This window comes from Monopterus albus, unplaced genomic scaffold (genome assembly GCF_001952655.1).
Source record: "Monopterus albus unplaced genomic scaffold, M_albus_1.0 scaffold99.1, whole genome shotgun sequence".
NCBI lineage: Eukaryota > Metazoa > Chordata > Actinopteri > Synbranchiformes > Synbranchidae > Monopterus > Monopterus albus.
Genome location: NW_018127979.1, coordinates 1,712,096 through 1,725,614, shown reverse-complemented (window position 1 = coordinate 1,725,614; position 13,519 = coordinate 1,712,096). Strand labels below are relative to the sequence as shown.

The 13,519-nt window shown below is 39.2% G+C and overlaps 2 protein-coding genes and 1 long non-coding RNA gene across 4 annotated transcripts in view; all 3 read right to left on the bottom strand.

Moving 5' to 3' along the window:
- The window catches only part of LOC109965474 (uncharacterized), a 26,633-nt gene extending 22,773 nt beyond the window's left edge, over positions 1–3,860 (bottom strand). Inside the window, exons 1-2 of one of the 2 annotated variants that reach the window (XM_020609515.1) lie at positions 3,674–3,860; positions 2,598–2,685 (exon numbers count right to left, since the gene is read on the bottom strand). In XM_020609515.1, coding sequence (XP_020465171.1) covers positions 2,598–2,651 — 54 coding nt within the window. In that variant the 5' untranslated portion in view covers positions 2,652–2,685; positions 3,674–3,860. The remainder of the gene's footprint in view (positions 1–2,597; positions 2,686–3,673) is intronic. The other variant, XM_020609514.1, reaches the window with a different exon arrangement.
- A 2,336-nt stretch (positions 3,861–6,196) lies between these two features.
- On the bottom strand, positions 6,197–7,723 carry LOC109965470 (uncharacterized). The gene is made up of 3 exons (XR_002275648.1): positions 7,568–7,723; positions 7,227–7,316; positions 6,197–6,832 (listed from the first exon to the last, which is right to left on the bottom strand). It is a non-coding gene; the product is annotated as an uncharacterized LOC109965470 (long non-coding RNA).
- Positions 7,724–8,904: 1,181 nt separating this feature from the next.
- atp6ap2 (ATPase H+ transporting accessory protein 2) lies at positions 8,905–13,519 on the bottom strand. Its single transcript, XM_020609255.1, has 9 exons — positions 13,360–13,519; positions 12,196–12,326; positions 11,947–12,075; positions 11,718–11,813; positions 11,480–11,617; positions 11,056–11,109; positions 10,795–10,944; positions 10,584–10,703; positions 8,905–9,293 (listed from the first exon to the last, which is right to left on the bottom strand). Exons 1-9 carry the CDS (start codon positions 13,433–13,435, stop codon positions 9,099–9,101), a joined length of 1,089 nt encoding a protein of 362 aa, XP_020464911.1. The 5' UTR covers positions 13,436–13,519; the 3' UTR covers positions 8,905–9,098.

Sequence of the window (13,519 nt, the reverse complement as noted above, 5' to 3'; positions counted from 1 at the left end):
ATGATTTAAAATCTGGCTGTTCAGACCAGGTCATAACTCCAGTTGTCTGCGCATGCACCTCTGCCACTAGCTTGCCACTATTACACATTACTAACTTTGTGTCTCCTCTCTCCTGTAGTGTGTCCTCTCTCTCTCCCTGTACCTTTCTGCAGGTTGCCCTGGCCCTGGAGCTCTACATCTCTGACGAGCAGTCACCAGCCACATCAACCTGATCAGTGTTTGATTGTTGTGTCTTGTTGCTTTTCTTCTTTTGTCTCTCCTCTATCCACTCACCCCAACCGGTCGAGGCAAAAGGCCGCCCACCAAGAGACGAGATCTGTCGGAGGTTTCTTCCGTTAAAGGGAGTTTTTCCTCCCCACTGTCGCCAAGTGCTTGCTCAAGGGGGATTTGTTGGGTTTTCCCTATGTAATAATATTGATAACAGTAAGGTCTAGACCTTACTTTGTAAAGTGTCCTGAGATGACTTTTGTTGTTATTTGGCGCTATACAAATAAAATTTGATTTGATTTGATTTATGTTTCACAAACATGTGGCTGCAGCTGTGTAGTCAAACTTGCATTAAATGCAGCATACATGCACTGCCACCTAAAAGCATATTTCCAAAGTACTTAAAGGGAGCAGCTCAAATAGAAGTATGGCCAGTTAACCAATAAGCTGTTCAACAGATAACTGTTGAAACACTTTGTTGACTGATCATTCAGGCATTTTTCAAGAAAATAATACCAAACATTTCCTAGTTTCAGCTTCTCAATTGAGGAAATGTTCCACTTGTCTGTCTTCTGATATTTTTGGGAGGTTTTGGACAGTTGGCCAACACGCCTGTTCAAGGCATAAAGTTGAGCTCAGTTTCAGAAATTGTAACAGGCTTGTTTATAGCATTTTAAAGGCCAGATGACAAACCAATATACCTAGACAATGACCTGAAAATGAACAGATAATAAAATGACTGTTAGCTCCAGCTGAAATAGCAGCTAGTTGTTTATGATGGCAGACAGAGCAACCATCACTACGGTATGGTGCCAAGGTGAGAGGAAATACATGCTGCATATTTAGTAACAGCTCACAAGTTATCATGTACAGTGGTGTGAAAAAGTGTTTGCCCCCTTACTGATTTCTTATCTTTTTGCATGTTTGTCACACTGTAATGTTTCAGATCGTCAAACAAATTTATATATGAGTCAAAGATAACACAAGTAAACACATCATGCAGTTTTTAAATGAAGGTTTTTATTATTAAGGGAAAACAAAATCCAAAACTATATAGCCCTGTGTGAAAAAGTGTTTGCCCCCTAAACCTAATAACTGGTTGGGCCACCCTTAGCAGCAACAACTGCAATCAAGCATTTTCGATAACTTGCCATGAGTCTTTTACAGCGCTGTGGAGGAATTTTGGCCCACTCATCTTGGCAGAATGGTTGTAAGTCAGCCACATTGGAGCGTTTTCGGGCATGAACTGCCTTTTTAAGGTCATGCCACAGCATCTCAATTGGATTCAGGTCAGGACTTTGACTAGGCCACTCCAAAGTCTTCATTTTGTTTTTCTTCAGCCATTCAGAAGTGGACTTGCTGGTGTGCTTTGGATCATTGTCCTGCTGCAGAACCCAAGTTCGCTTCAGCTTGAGGTCACAAACGGATGGCCGGACATTCTCCTTCAGGATATGTTGGTACACAGCAGAATTCATGGTTCCACTTATCACAGCATGTCTTCCAGGGCCTGAAGCAGCAAAACAGCCCCAGACCATCACACTACCACCACCATATTTTACTGTTGGTATGATGTTCTTTTTCTGAAATGCGGTGTTACTTTTACGCCACACATAATGGGACACACACCTTCCAAAAAGTTCAACTTTTGTCTCGTCTGTCCACAGAGTATTATCCCAAAAGTCTTGGGGATCATCAAGATGTTTTCTGGCAAAACTGAGACGAGCCTTTATGTTCTTTTTGCTCAGCAGTGGTTTTCGTCTTGGAACTCTGCCATGCAAACCATTTTTGCCCAGTCTCTTTCTTATGGTGGAGTCATGAACACTCACCTTAACTGAGGCAAGTGAGGCCTGCAGTTCTTTGGATGTTGTTGTGGGGTCTTTTGTGACCTCTTGGATGAGTTGTCGCTGCGCTCTTGGGGTAATTTTGGTCGGCCGGCCACTCCTGGGAAGGTTCTCCACTGTTCCATGTTTTCGCCATTTGTGGATAATGGCTCTCACTGTGGTTCGCTGCAGTCCCAAAGCTTTAGAAATGGCTTTATAACCTTTTCCAAACTGATAGAGCTCAATTATTCTCTTTCTCATTTGGTTTTGAAAGAAATTGAACTCAGGTGCGATAAACCAGTGTTTTGACAGGGGGGCAAACACTTGTTCACACAGGGCTCTATAGTTTTGGATTTTGTTTTCCCTTAATAATAAAAACCTTCATTTAAAAACTGCATGATGTGTTTACTTGTGTTATCTTTGACTAATATATAAATTTGTTTGACGATCTGAAACATTACAGTGTGACAAACATGCAAAAAGATAAGAAATCAGTAAGGGGGCAAACACTTTTTCACACCACTGTATATCATGAAAACATGATGTTTCAAAACAATATACTGTACATACCAAGTTATTCTTCTCAACAGTAAATGGAATAGTTAAGGCTCTTTTTCGCGCCATAATGGTCCACAACTGGTAAGGCACAGCAAGAACACTGCAAGAAACACAAAGGTGGCCATGAGTGTCCAGAGCTGTAGTTCATAAAATATAAAACAAGATCCATTCTCTAAGCAACAACTAAGGTACAACTTGTCAATAAGTAAAAAGATCCTACTGCAACTACAATTTTTTTTTACTATTGATTCATCTGCAGGTTATATTACATTTTTACAATAAGCCCATGCATTGTTTTATCAATGAAATGTAAAACTATTTAAAAAAATTTTATTAACAAAAAAAAAATGTACAAAAACAACAACTTCCCAGCTACAGACAACAGAAAAACAGAACACATTTGGGAGGTAGACACTAATGAGGGGTTGGCATTCTCTCACTAGTTTTATTTCAGAAATAACTGAATAGTTAATTGACTATCAAAATATTTGTGATCATTTTCAGACAGTCAGCTACCTGATTAACTGACTCATCTCATCTTAGCAAAATACCTATAAGATCCTACCAGATATTACAAACAATAGGGGCATACAGTACAATATCATTACTGAGAAGCCTCTAAAATACAAAGAATTCATTACAAGAAAAGAAATTCCGATGGAAAAATAAATCACTGAATGACATGTTTGTTTTTTTTTACTGTCAAGGTGCCAACAGACTGAAAGATAATACAGATCAAAATTGCGTGGATGCATGTGAATGTACCAACGTGCAGCTAAATTGAAGTGTCCTACTTTTCCAAATTAGCAAGCAACACTGAGGAGGTTTCTTTTGTTAGTGAATCCGGTGTTTAGGTTGCACAGAGCAGGTGTAACATAACCAATTCAAAACTAGCCACCTGTATTACAGTCGTTTTCACCAGCATCCCAGCAGCAGACACGTGTTTAATTTGGAATTTGATTTCCTTCAAGCTTTTGGACACAGCATTAATTCAAAACCACATTTAGCTGGCACTAGCCAACGGAGATAGCCACGTTACTGCTACTTTGTCCAAAAGGTAAGCTAAACTGATGAGAGTTCATGCTTACCTTAGGCCAGAGCTTCTCTTGATATTAACACAAAAAAAGCAGAAAACACAAACTATTTGCACATAAACATTTCCACCACCACTCTGCAGAACATTTTGCTAGGTCCGATTTTGCATCTGAGGGGTGCACAATATCCTTTTGTAACATCCGTTGAAGAACGGAAGTGCATCACGGAAAACAATCCCACCAAGGCCATAAACAGTTCCTGAGGGCAGGTTGGTCAGGGAAAACGTTTCTGATGTCTGTAAGCTGTTAGTAATTCCTTTAAGGTGACACTTCCCCATTAGCCTTTCATATAATTTAGAGAACTGTTCAAGATACAAAGAGGGAACATAATCTATTATTTGTACATAAATAAATAAATAAATACAAAAAAAGAGAGAAAAGTCTGAAAAAATAATATTTAGAAGTATTAGCAGAACAGAACTTACCTTTCCTATTAATCAAGTATACCCCTCCCCCCAAAAGATTTATTTTTGATGTGGCCCAATATCCAAATGTATATAGGCTGAAGCTATCGCCACCTCAATCAATTATAAATGCTACTTACACATTAATGCATCTGTATTAACGGTTTTATATATAATATTAGTTCACAGGGACAATTTTTCTGCAGAACTTTTCATACTTTAAGTAAATTTTCCTGATAATTCTGCTGTACTTCTATGTCCCTAGTCATTCATCTTTGCTTCCAGTGCCCTTTGCCATTCTACTCACTCTCCTACCTTTTCAGAGTATAAGACCATTTACCAAGACCATCCTCCTCCAGCTCTGCAGTTACCCAGTATTTCTGGTTTTCCCTGACAATTGATGCCCTTAAAGGTAGGATTTGTGATTTCTTCCAGAAGCATTTTTGTTACATTTCTTAAATTTCTCTTTTCATTCCAATGGTAGTGAATACATTACATGCATTGACAACATAATATAAAGAAAAAAACCTGTCATTTGTGGCAGCAGCAGGGCTGAAAAACACCTGACAAATGGTTTTACTAGTCCCAAGCAAAGCCACTGAATGGCTTTCCTGCCTGTTAACCTAACTTCCTACTAGCATACACTTGCACTTAATGCGTGAGCCAAGAGTCGCCCATAAGGCGTTGCAGTTACAGGCAGACATGCTACCTGTTTTACAGCTAAAGCTAGCAAGCTATGGCAGAGAAGGTACCCACAGCAGCTTTCATTTGCAAATGGAGACTGCTGTTTCAGGCCAGGCCTTCCCTTTTTAAGACATACATATAGCCTTATAGGTGATGTTGTTGTTGCCAGGAGTTGCTACCTACATCCAGTATGAAAGTGAGAATACCGCTGCACAGAATGGACTCCTTTTACATGCAGCTATGGGTGGGGAAAATACCAACAGTACTCAGCTCTAAGGGTATAGGATTTTAATGCAATTAACTGGGCATCAAAAGGCCACATTCAGTGTTCGTTACCAAGACGGAATAAAGCCTGTGGTCTCAACAGTTAGCTGGCCTCCCTTTTCACTTTTCCCTGCCAGAAAAGCCTGGACTTCTAAGGCTAGTTACCGGCTAGGAGCCATGGCGAAGGCAATTTAGCCATGAACCAGAGATCCCCAACTAAGGTTCAGGGCCACAGATTTGGGTGGGTAACAGCGTATTTGAGAAAGCTACAACTAAAAGGAAGTTGGATGATGCAAGTAAAGCCATGATTAACATTTGTGTCGCTTTTGAATGATGGCAACAACTGGGGGATGAAAAGTGATACCATAGTGGCAAGGTCGGATTTCTTCAGTTGTCTACTTTCAAAATCGAGCTTCCTCTTGCTGGGTTTTCCAGGAACGCCAACTCTACCTTTAACTAACCATTTCCCATTAACTTTTTAGCTATATACACCAGTCTTGTTTCCTGTGCCAGATTGTCTATTGTGTCTTCAGCTGTAGCTGTCCAGCCTTTGCTCTAAAATTCAAGATCTTTAGCTATTAGTTTAAATTGTGCTTACATGCAATTTCCTAAAAGAAGTTATCCTTAATGAAATTCCAGATAACAGGTAAATTCATTATTTGTTTTAAAAGAATATAAATGTAAAAAATATTAAACAGTCAAAAAATTCCATGCTTTCATATTTTACCTAATTAGATATAGTGGTTTAAAGTCCAAATTTGGATTTTATTAAGCTATACATGTTTAAAACAAAACAAATTTTAGCATAGCATGTTTTTAAACAAATCAGCATGCTAAATAGAAAAATGTTGAGATAGTTGGGGTTGGCATAATTATAAATATATGCATGATTAATTAATGTAATTAATGATGACTCATAAATTCCATTCATATATTCCCCATTATTACTGTTATGGATTAGTGGGACAGTGAATGGAATTGAATTGTTATCACTATTATTAGTTACACCTGTGTTTTCCTTCTATGACAAGTCAAGGTCTAAATAAAAAAAGGTGCATTAGGAGGTGTATTAGTTGTAAAACATGTAAAAGATACACAAGGTTTAATGTCTTGGTCATTACCAACAGCCTTACAACCATTATATAAATGGCATACATCACCCCAGTAGCAATTTCTTTCTTTATTTATTGATACAGCAGCAGAAACATCAGGTCTCTTCAGCCCCTAGAGAGAGGTTGGTGAGTCAGCCTTCAAACACTGCAGCATATACAGTAAATAAATATAAGCCTTTCTCATAGAAAACATGTTGAGTAATTAAAATAATATTTAGATATCTGCATTACATTCAGCTGAACCAGGTTCCTGAAGTTTTGCGCATGTTAATTCACTAACAAACCTATATGGAACATCATTAATGTTATTCATTACACCTGTTTTGTGTGTGTTTTTAATGATAAGTCGAAATGTCCACTATGAAAAAGGCCTAACTGTACATTAACAGGTGGACAGTGATCCCTGAGTGCAGCATGGACACTGGGTTTAGAATTAATGTTGAACACCATCTGTGGGTATATTATTGTCTTGTGTTGCAAAAATACAAAGAGGACTAATTATGTTTTCCATACAGATGACCACAGTACCAGTGTCTAGTGTGATATTTAATGTCAGGAGCCACATTTCTGCACAGCTGTCTCTGAGGATTTCCCCAAGCCTGTAGCTCCACTGACACCTTCATCAGGTCCTGACATCAGTGGTGCCACTGGGTTATTTCCTCTCAACTCATCTCCTGCACTCCTTTCAGCTAAGGGAAAAAAGAAAAACCCAAGTGAGTCAGTGACATGTTGAGTGTACCTCTCCTCTTCAAACCTACATGCCAACTTTGGTGGGTGGTGTTAAGTTAGAACCAGTTCTGTGGCTGTCAAAACACAAAAAACTGGTTCAAAACTAGGTACTGGCTCCAAACCAGCCCTTGAACTGTCTTGGTCGAATAGGGGTATAATACACATAATTACTTAATTGCTAATGGTCAACAATGATATTTGGTTAGTAGAAATAGTGGAAATCATTGGTTGAATTCATGTTTTAAACAGACAACTGTATAGTATCATGGAGGCCAAAGGGGGCATTTATTTCCTGCTAGGCTTCTCTTTGTTTCCTTTGCAGAAGCTGTAGTAGTTGTTAATGTAATTTCTTACCAATAGCACTACATGGTGTAACAATGGGCTTTTCCGGGTGCTCCCCCCGTGCGATGAAAGCCCTGATCTTCCTAACCACGTAGGTGCTAGCTGGGGTGCAAAACAAAAACAAAACAAGATGCATTAGAAAAACGGCACATGTCTTAATCAAATCATCACGACGTTTATTAAATTAACTTTCTTCAGTTACTACACAGTATAATCGACTGGATACATAGATATATAGCTAAATAGGCCAGTGTACATTCATTGTTTACTTGTTTGACCCTTCGGGGAAACCTCTCCCATAGGCGTGGTCAAATACGGTTTTAATACACAAAAAACGGTCAAACAACTCCTACCGTCTATTAGTAGTCAGACCATTGTAACCAGCTTCACTGTATGAGCGAGAAAACCTCGTCCGTTGCAGGTATATTTGTGCTTCTTTCAATGTTAGTCCCTGAACTCTTCCTGTTGTTACAAAACTACCAGTTATGATATCAGGGGCGGGGCTTACATGAACCATCTGCTTTCTGATTGGCTGGGCTGTTACGTAAGAACAGAATGAACGAACGACAGAAGGATGGACATGACATTTATGTAGAAAACAGGTGAGATGAACCACACATGCGCAGAATCTGCGTGATCGCTTCACAAATAGTTTGTGTATTGGTTAGAAATCCTTCCCCCGTTAGGTTAAGAAAGCAAAAGTAAGATAATTTATACTTGAATATTTATTCTTCATTAATGATAAATTATAATGCTTGTCTGTAGACAAATCTGCATATTCCCTAACTGCATACAGACTAAGACTAGTAGACAAAACAATCTTATTACCACTTAACAGTAGGTGGCGCTGGAGCTTTTGTATCACATGATCATCATCAGCAGATGTTGGCCCAAATGTCATAGAATTGTATGTTCAAACCTCTGAGCACTTCCAGACTTGATTCTTTTAATTGTAAAACGCTAATAAAAATACTTTAAACAAGTGCATCATTGTATCTACACATATAGTATAGAACCAAAATTACACCGCTATTTCCAGGAGCCTTCAAAAGAATTAACAGTTCTTTTAAGGAAACTGGACATTTACCTGGAATAGACACAGCAGATATTTGTCACTTCCCTTCTTGTCCAGTATCCATAATGTCCATTGATGTGATTTGAACATAACCAAAATAGTTTTACTACTTACTTATAAACAAGGTCTTAAGCATAGCTCATTGTTATGTACAAGAAAGCAGTCTATGGATGTGGGTGTAATAATTTAATTTGACAGGCAATTTACAGGTTCATTTATCCAATATTACCAACCAACATTATGATCAAGTATTTATGTAATCCAATATGAATTTATCACTTGGATTAGCAGAGGGGTACCTGGACCAACCTGGAATAAACACTGCACAGATCTTTTCACAATAAGAGTACAGCATCATTTATACAGTTATATTTGCAGATTCAGTATATACACATTTAATTTAAATTTAAAACAGCTTCATACAAGCACAACTTCAAACTGAAACCAGACAAATCTCATTCTTTCATAACATTACAATAGTTTTTACAATAAAAAAAAACAAAAAAACACTGCAACCACCAAGAGCAAAATGAAACAGTGAGGAGTTAGGGTCATAAGGAATGACATGAGCTGTAAGGTTGAGGGGAGGGAGTCTGAATTTGTTCGACTGTTTTATGTAGGTAAATGTAAGAGTCAACTACTGTAAAGTAATTATCTGTCTATTATGCCAGTGTTTCAGACGTGATATGTGATGATTCTCTTCCTCCCATCAAGCTAACTGTATTTTTTTATCACTAAACAAGACCTCACGAACACAAACATTCACTAGTGAGATATTAGAGAACAGCTGGAGTGTTAATGACCAGGATTTAATCCATCCTGATCTTCTGATTGGTCATCCTGTAGATGATGCTGTCATATCCTGGGTCCATGTTCCACAGGTTGTACGAGATGGCAATGACAGCGAGGGCCAGACCGATCATCAGCCACAGCACGATGTTGAAGATCACAGAATAGTTGAAATTGTACTTGTAGGCCAGGTTGTATGGGCTACCTGGGTTACTCTGCAAAACATTACAATAGGCAAAATCAGGAAAGTAGATGCATTTCTTACAAAGGAACTATGTCACCTAAATTCTGCACTTTCATCTAACTATGCCAAAACTAATCTAGAGGTACCCAAGACTAAACATTAAATGGTCGGAAACGAGCATGCCATGGCCACTTTAAAGTTTTACACTTCAATCTTTCTCTCACTCTTTTTTTTACAAACCAACTAAAAATGAAGTGCAATATTTGTACTTCTGCAAATATAAACAGGTGCAACAGGTAATAGAAACAGAAGAATGTCTGTTACTACCAAGCACACAGTTCATTTTGAAGCATGTGTAGTTTGTATTTGTTGTGTTTTACCATGGGTTGGATACACTGTACATATACATGAATTTCATGTGTAGCCAGTAACTCCCTCTGTTGTGCACCTTTTGTCAGGGATTTCGATTCCATTCCAACTTTATAAAGCACTAAAAACAACCAAAGTGGACCAAAGTGCTGTACAGTGTAAATAATATACAATAAAATTAAACATAACTTACAAGTACAGATAAAATCAACACCAATATAAAATATCAAAAAGCCAACGAGAATAAATGCGATTTCAAAAGGGACTTAAAAACAGGCAAAGAAGAGGCTTGTCTGATGGGCAGCAGTAAATCATTCCATAATTTGGGAGCAGCAGCCGCAAAAGCACGATCACCTCTAAGCTTGTGCTTTGTTCTGGGCACACTCAAAAGAAACAAATTAGCTGACCTCAAAGAACGTGTGGGCGTATACCAGTGAAGCAAGTCGGATAAATAAGAAGGTGCAAAGCCATGAAGGGATTTAAAAACAAATAATACATTTTTATAGTGGCTCCTAAGATAAACAGGTAACCAGTGCAAGGAAGCCAAAACTGGAGAAATGTGCTCAAGATGTAGTTTTACCTTCTCTAAGGTGTTTCAGTAGGCTCCTCTGTGCACTGTTTGTACACCAGGGGTTTCCAATGTGTGATTGAACAGACACCCGTTACAGAGATTAGCGCGAGTCTTGCGCGAGATCCTACACACTGCATATGCAACATGGACTGTGATGACTCTAAATCTGATCAGCACAGAATCAAAATCTCAGTGACTGACCCGTCACCAGTCAAGGCCAATCATGCAGAAAACCAGCCATTTCCGATCTCCGCTGATTGATTTGTGCATCTCTAATAATTATCCACTGCATAAGTGTATAATCTCTCTATTGGCTCACCTGAGTAAGCATTAAACTTCAGAATGGTAAACAGGGAACAAGCAGGTGCATCTCCTACTTACAATCTGTATGGATTCCAGGATCGAACGGGACTTCCTGGTCAAAGGAGCCTCAAAAGTTTTCACTGTCACAACCTCCACAACAGCACTGCTGCCATAGAGACCATACACTTCCTCTCCAAACTATAATGCAAAGACATGCATATGGTTAAAAACAGATGTTAATTTAAAGAATGGTGAGATTCTGTTGATTAGATTACCATCCTCTCCTTACTTTCTGCACAGCAGAGGCAAGAATGGCAGTGGCATCTCTGTACTGAGGGGAGTCTTGGCCATAGGCCCGGCTCAGCTCCTCCAGGCCAGACAGCTCTAAGGAGTACAGGTCAGGGGAGTGGTCCTTAGCCAAATGTTTGTGTCTCTGTAGCTACAAAGACAGAAGGCATAGAAATCTAAGTCAAACCTGTCAGACTACCCTTATTTCCAGGAAGGTAAAAAAAAACAACCATACATGTTTTCACCAACTTGAACAACTTACCAAGGCTGTGATATCATGCAGTACTTGTACTTCAGACAGGAAGAGCAAATCAGCCTAACAATTAAAACAATAGGGGTAAGACATTCTGAGTATTGTGGTGCTATTAGTTTATAAAATAAGTGCACTAATAACATATGGTGCACAGTGTGTGTTAAAACAGCAAGACAATGAGTTTTAACACCCTATTTTTGAAGTACAGTGACAGAGCTACAGGAAAGTTTAATGTTCCAGATTAAAAAAAAAACTAACTATCACGCCATGTTACTATCACAGTTTTGTCTTAAAAAAAACAAAACAAAACAACATATAGTAGGATTTGGGTTACATAAGGAATAAAGTCATATCACAGTTTTGCTCTCCAAATATGATATATAAAAAGCCACTAAGGCCTCTTATGGGCGTGATGCTGCTCTCTGAAACTGACCTCTGCATTTCTGCTGAGGGAACTGAGGAGCAGGGAGGGAAGCACAGAGCCATCCTGGGACAGACGGGCACGGATCTGCTGCAAGGTGACTGGCAATTCCTCAAAAACAACATTGGCCTTTCCAAGCATATATAGCCTCTGAGAGTGACAACAGACAGATAATAAAAACAAATGAGCACCTGACACCTTAAGGCTGACAGTAAGTATGCTTTGTTTAGTGTCAGTATATTTTCATTACCTCCTCACTGGGGGCCAGCTGAAGCACTACAGGTGTGTCCTCAGCAAAGAGAGAGTGTACCGTCTCTGCAACACTATCCAAGGTGAAGGGTACTGGCTGCAAGAAAGAGTATGACTCATTGGTAAACTAAGGCAAAATGTTAAAATTACATTCCAATGTTCAGTTATTTTTACATGCTGTATGTTAAGTGCAAAACATCCAAATAAAGCTCCACTCCAATCTGACTCACATTTTCCAAAGGGTAGGAGGCCACACTCTGAGACAGGGCCAAGCTATCAACTCCTCTTACCACCACCAGGACATTAGCCCGAGGCCGCTGAAATAAAGGACCAGCCTGGAGGCCTGGCCAGGACAGATCCTGTACACACAACGCACACTGTGAATACTTGGTGTTGCTAGCATAATCCTGAGCGTACACTACTTCTAAAAAATAAAAGACAGATACAATTGTGGAGTACTCCTTAAAATAACAAAGCACCTCTTGAACAGAGAAACCCATGGTTAAAGCCACCAGGTCAGGAATCTTCTCTCCAGACATAGGCCAGTCTCCTTTCTGGAAGGAGACAAAATCTGGAGCCTGCAGCACTGTTAAGCTGTCCCCATGGACGCCTGTGAGATAAATGAGATGGCTGTCAATTCAAGTAAAACATGTAAAGTAAAGTCACAGTACAAGTACTTCTGTGAATACAAATATTTTCTCAACAGATCTGTGATACAGAAAACTATTATTTGAGAAACGTTCTTTAATATGCAATTATGGCATATCTACCAGTTTTTTTTTTCATAACTGAATTGCATCACAACTCCGATGGATTTACATATTCATGTAATAGAACTGCTGTACTAAATTACTAAAGATATCTGATTTGAGAATTTAGACATTTTAGCTTCATCTGTGACTATCACTGACATTCATTTATTGAGTTAGCGCTCTCTGCTACTCTTTTGCAATAATGGTACACCATTATTACACATGAGACGCCATGTCACTTCTGTCGGTGTAGCAATATAAGAAATTTTCACTGATATGTTAGTTGTACGTAAGAGTAAACGCCAGCACCAGTTTTCTCAACGTCCTGACCTGATTTTAAGGTCAAAGTAAAGGCAAACGGACTGTATGGAGGCATGAACTCGTGACGGAGAGCTGAGGGTGGTTGTTAAAGGGGAACTACCCGTTCAGAGGCTGTCACATGGCAGGACACACTTCTGTACATTAGGAACAGCTACAATGAAGCATACAAGTGTAAAAGCTCACTCCAGTTTTGTATGCGTTCATCTTATTTGTTAATCCAGTACACATTCTCATCCTGGCTGCTAGCATTAACAGTTAGCTAGTGCGCTAATACACTGTTAGCAAAAGGCTAATGTCATTTTCAGTGTCTGCTTGTTGACCACATCGATTCAGCGTCTAATGTTACTTATAAATGCAAGATTACTTTTCATATTCGCATTAACATCAATGCGACGGTATCAGACCTAACACAACGCTAAGCAAATAAGCGATGCTAACGACGTTCCTGGCTAGGTTAGCGAGCTGTTATTTGCAAACTGACGCATCCATGACGCTATCGCGTTAGATTTATGTGTAGAAAATGCCTCCCAAAAAGTGAATCATGACAACCTGTCGTTATATATTTCTTACCGATTGTGACCAAGAAGCAGAGCACAAACACTCCGGGGAAAAAAGCCTCCATCCTTTGACAGTTCACCAGCGACATCTTCCTCCTTGCTACCGCTTGCTACAGCAGTGATCAGCTGACTTGACGTCACAATACCGCAAAGGACGACGGGCCAGTATGTGA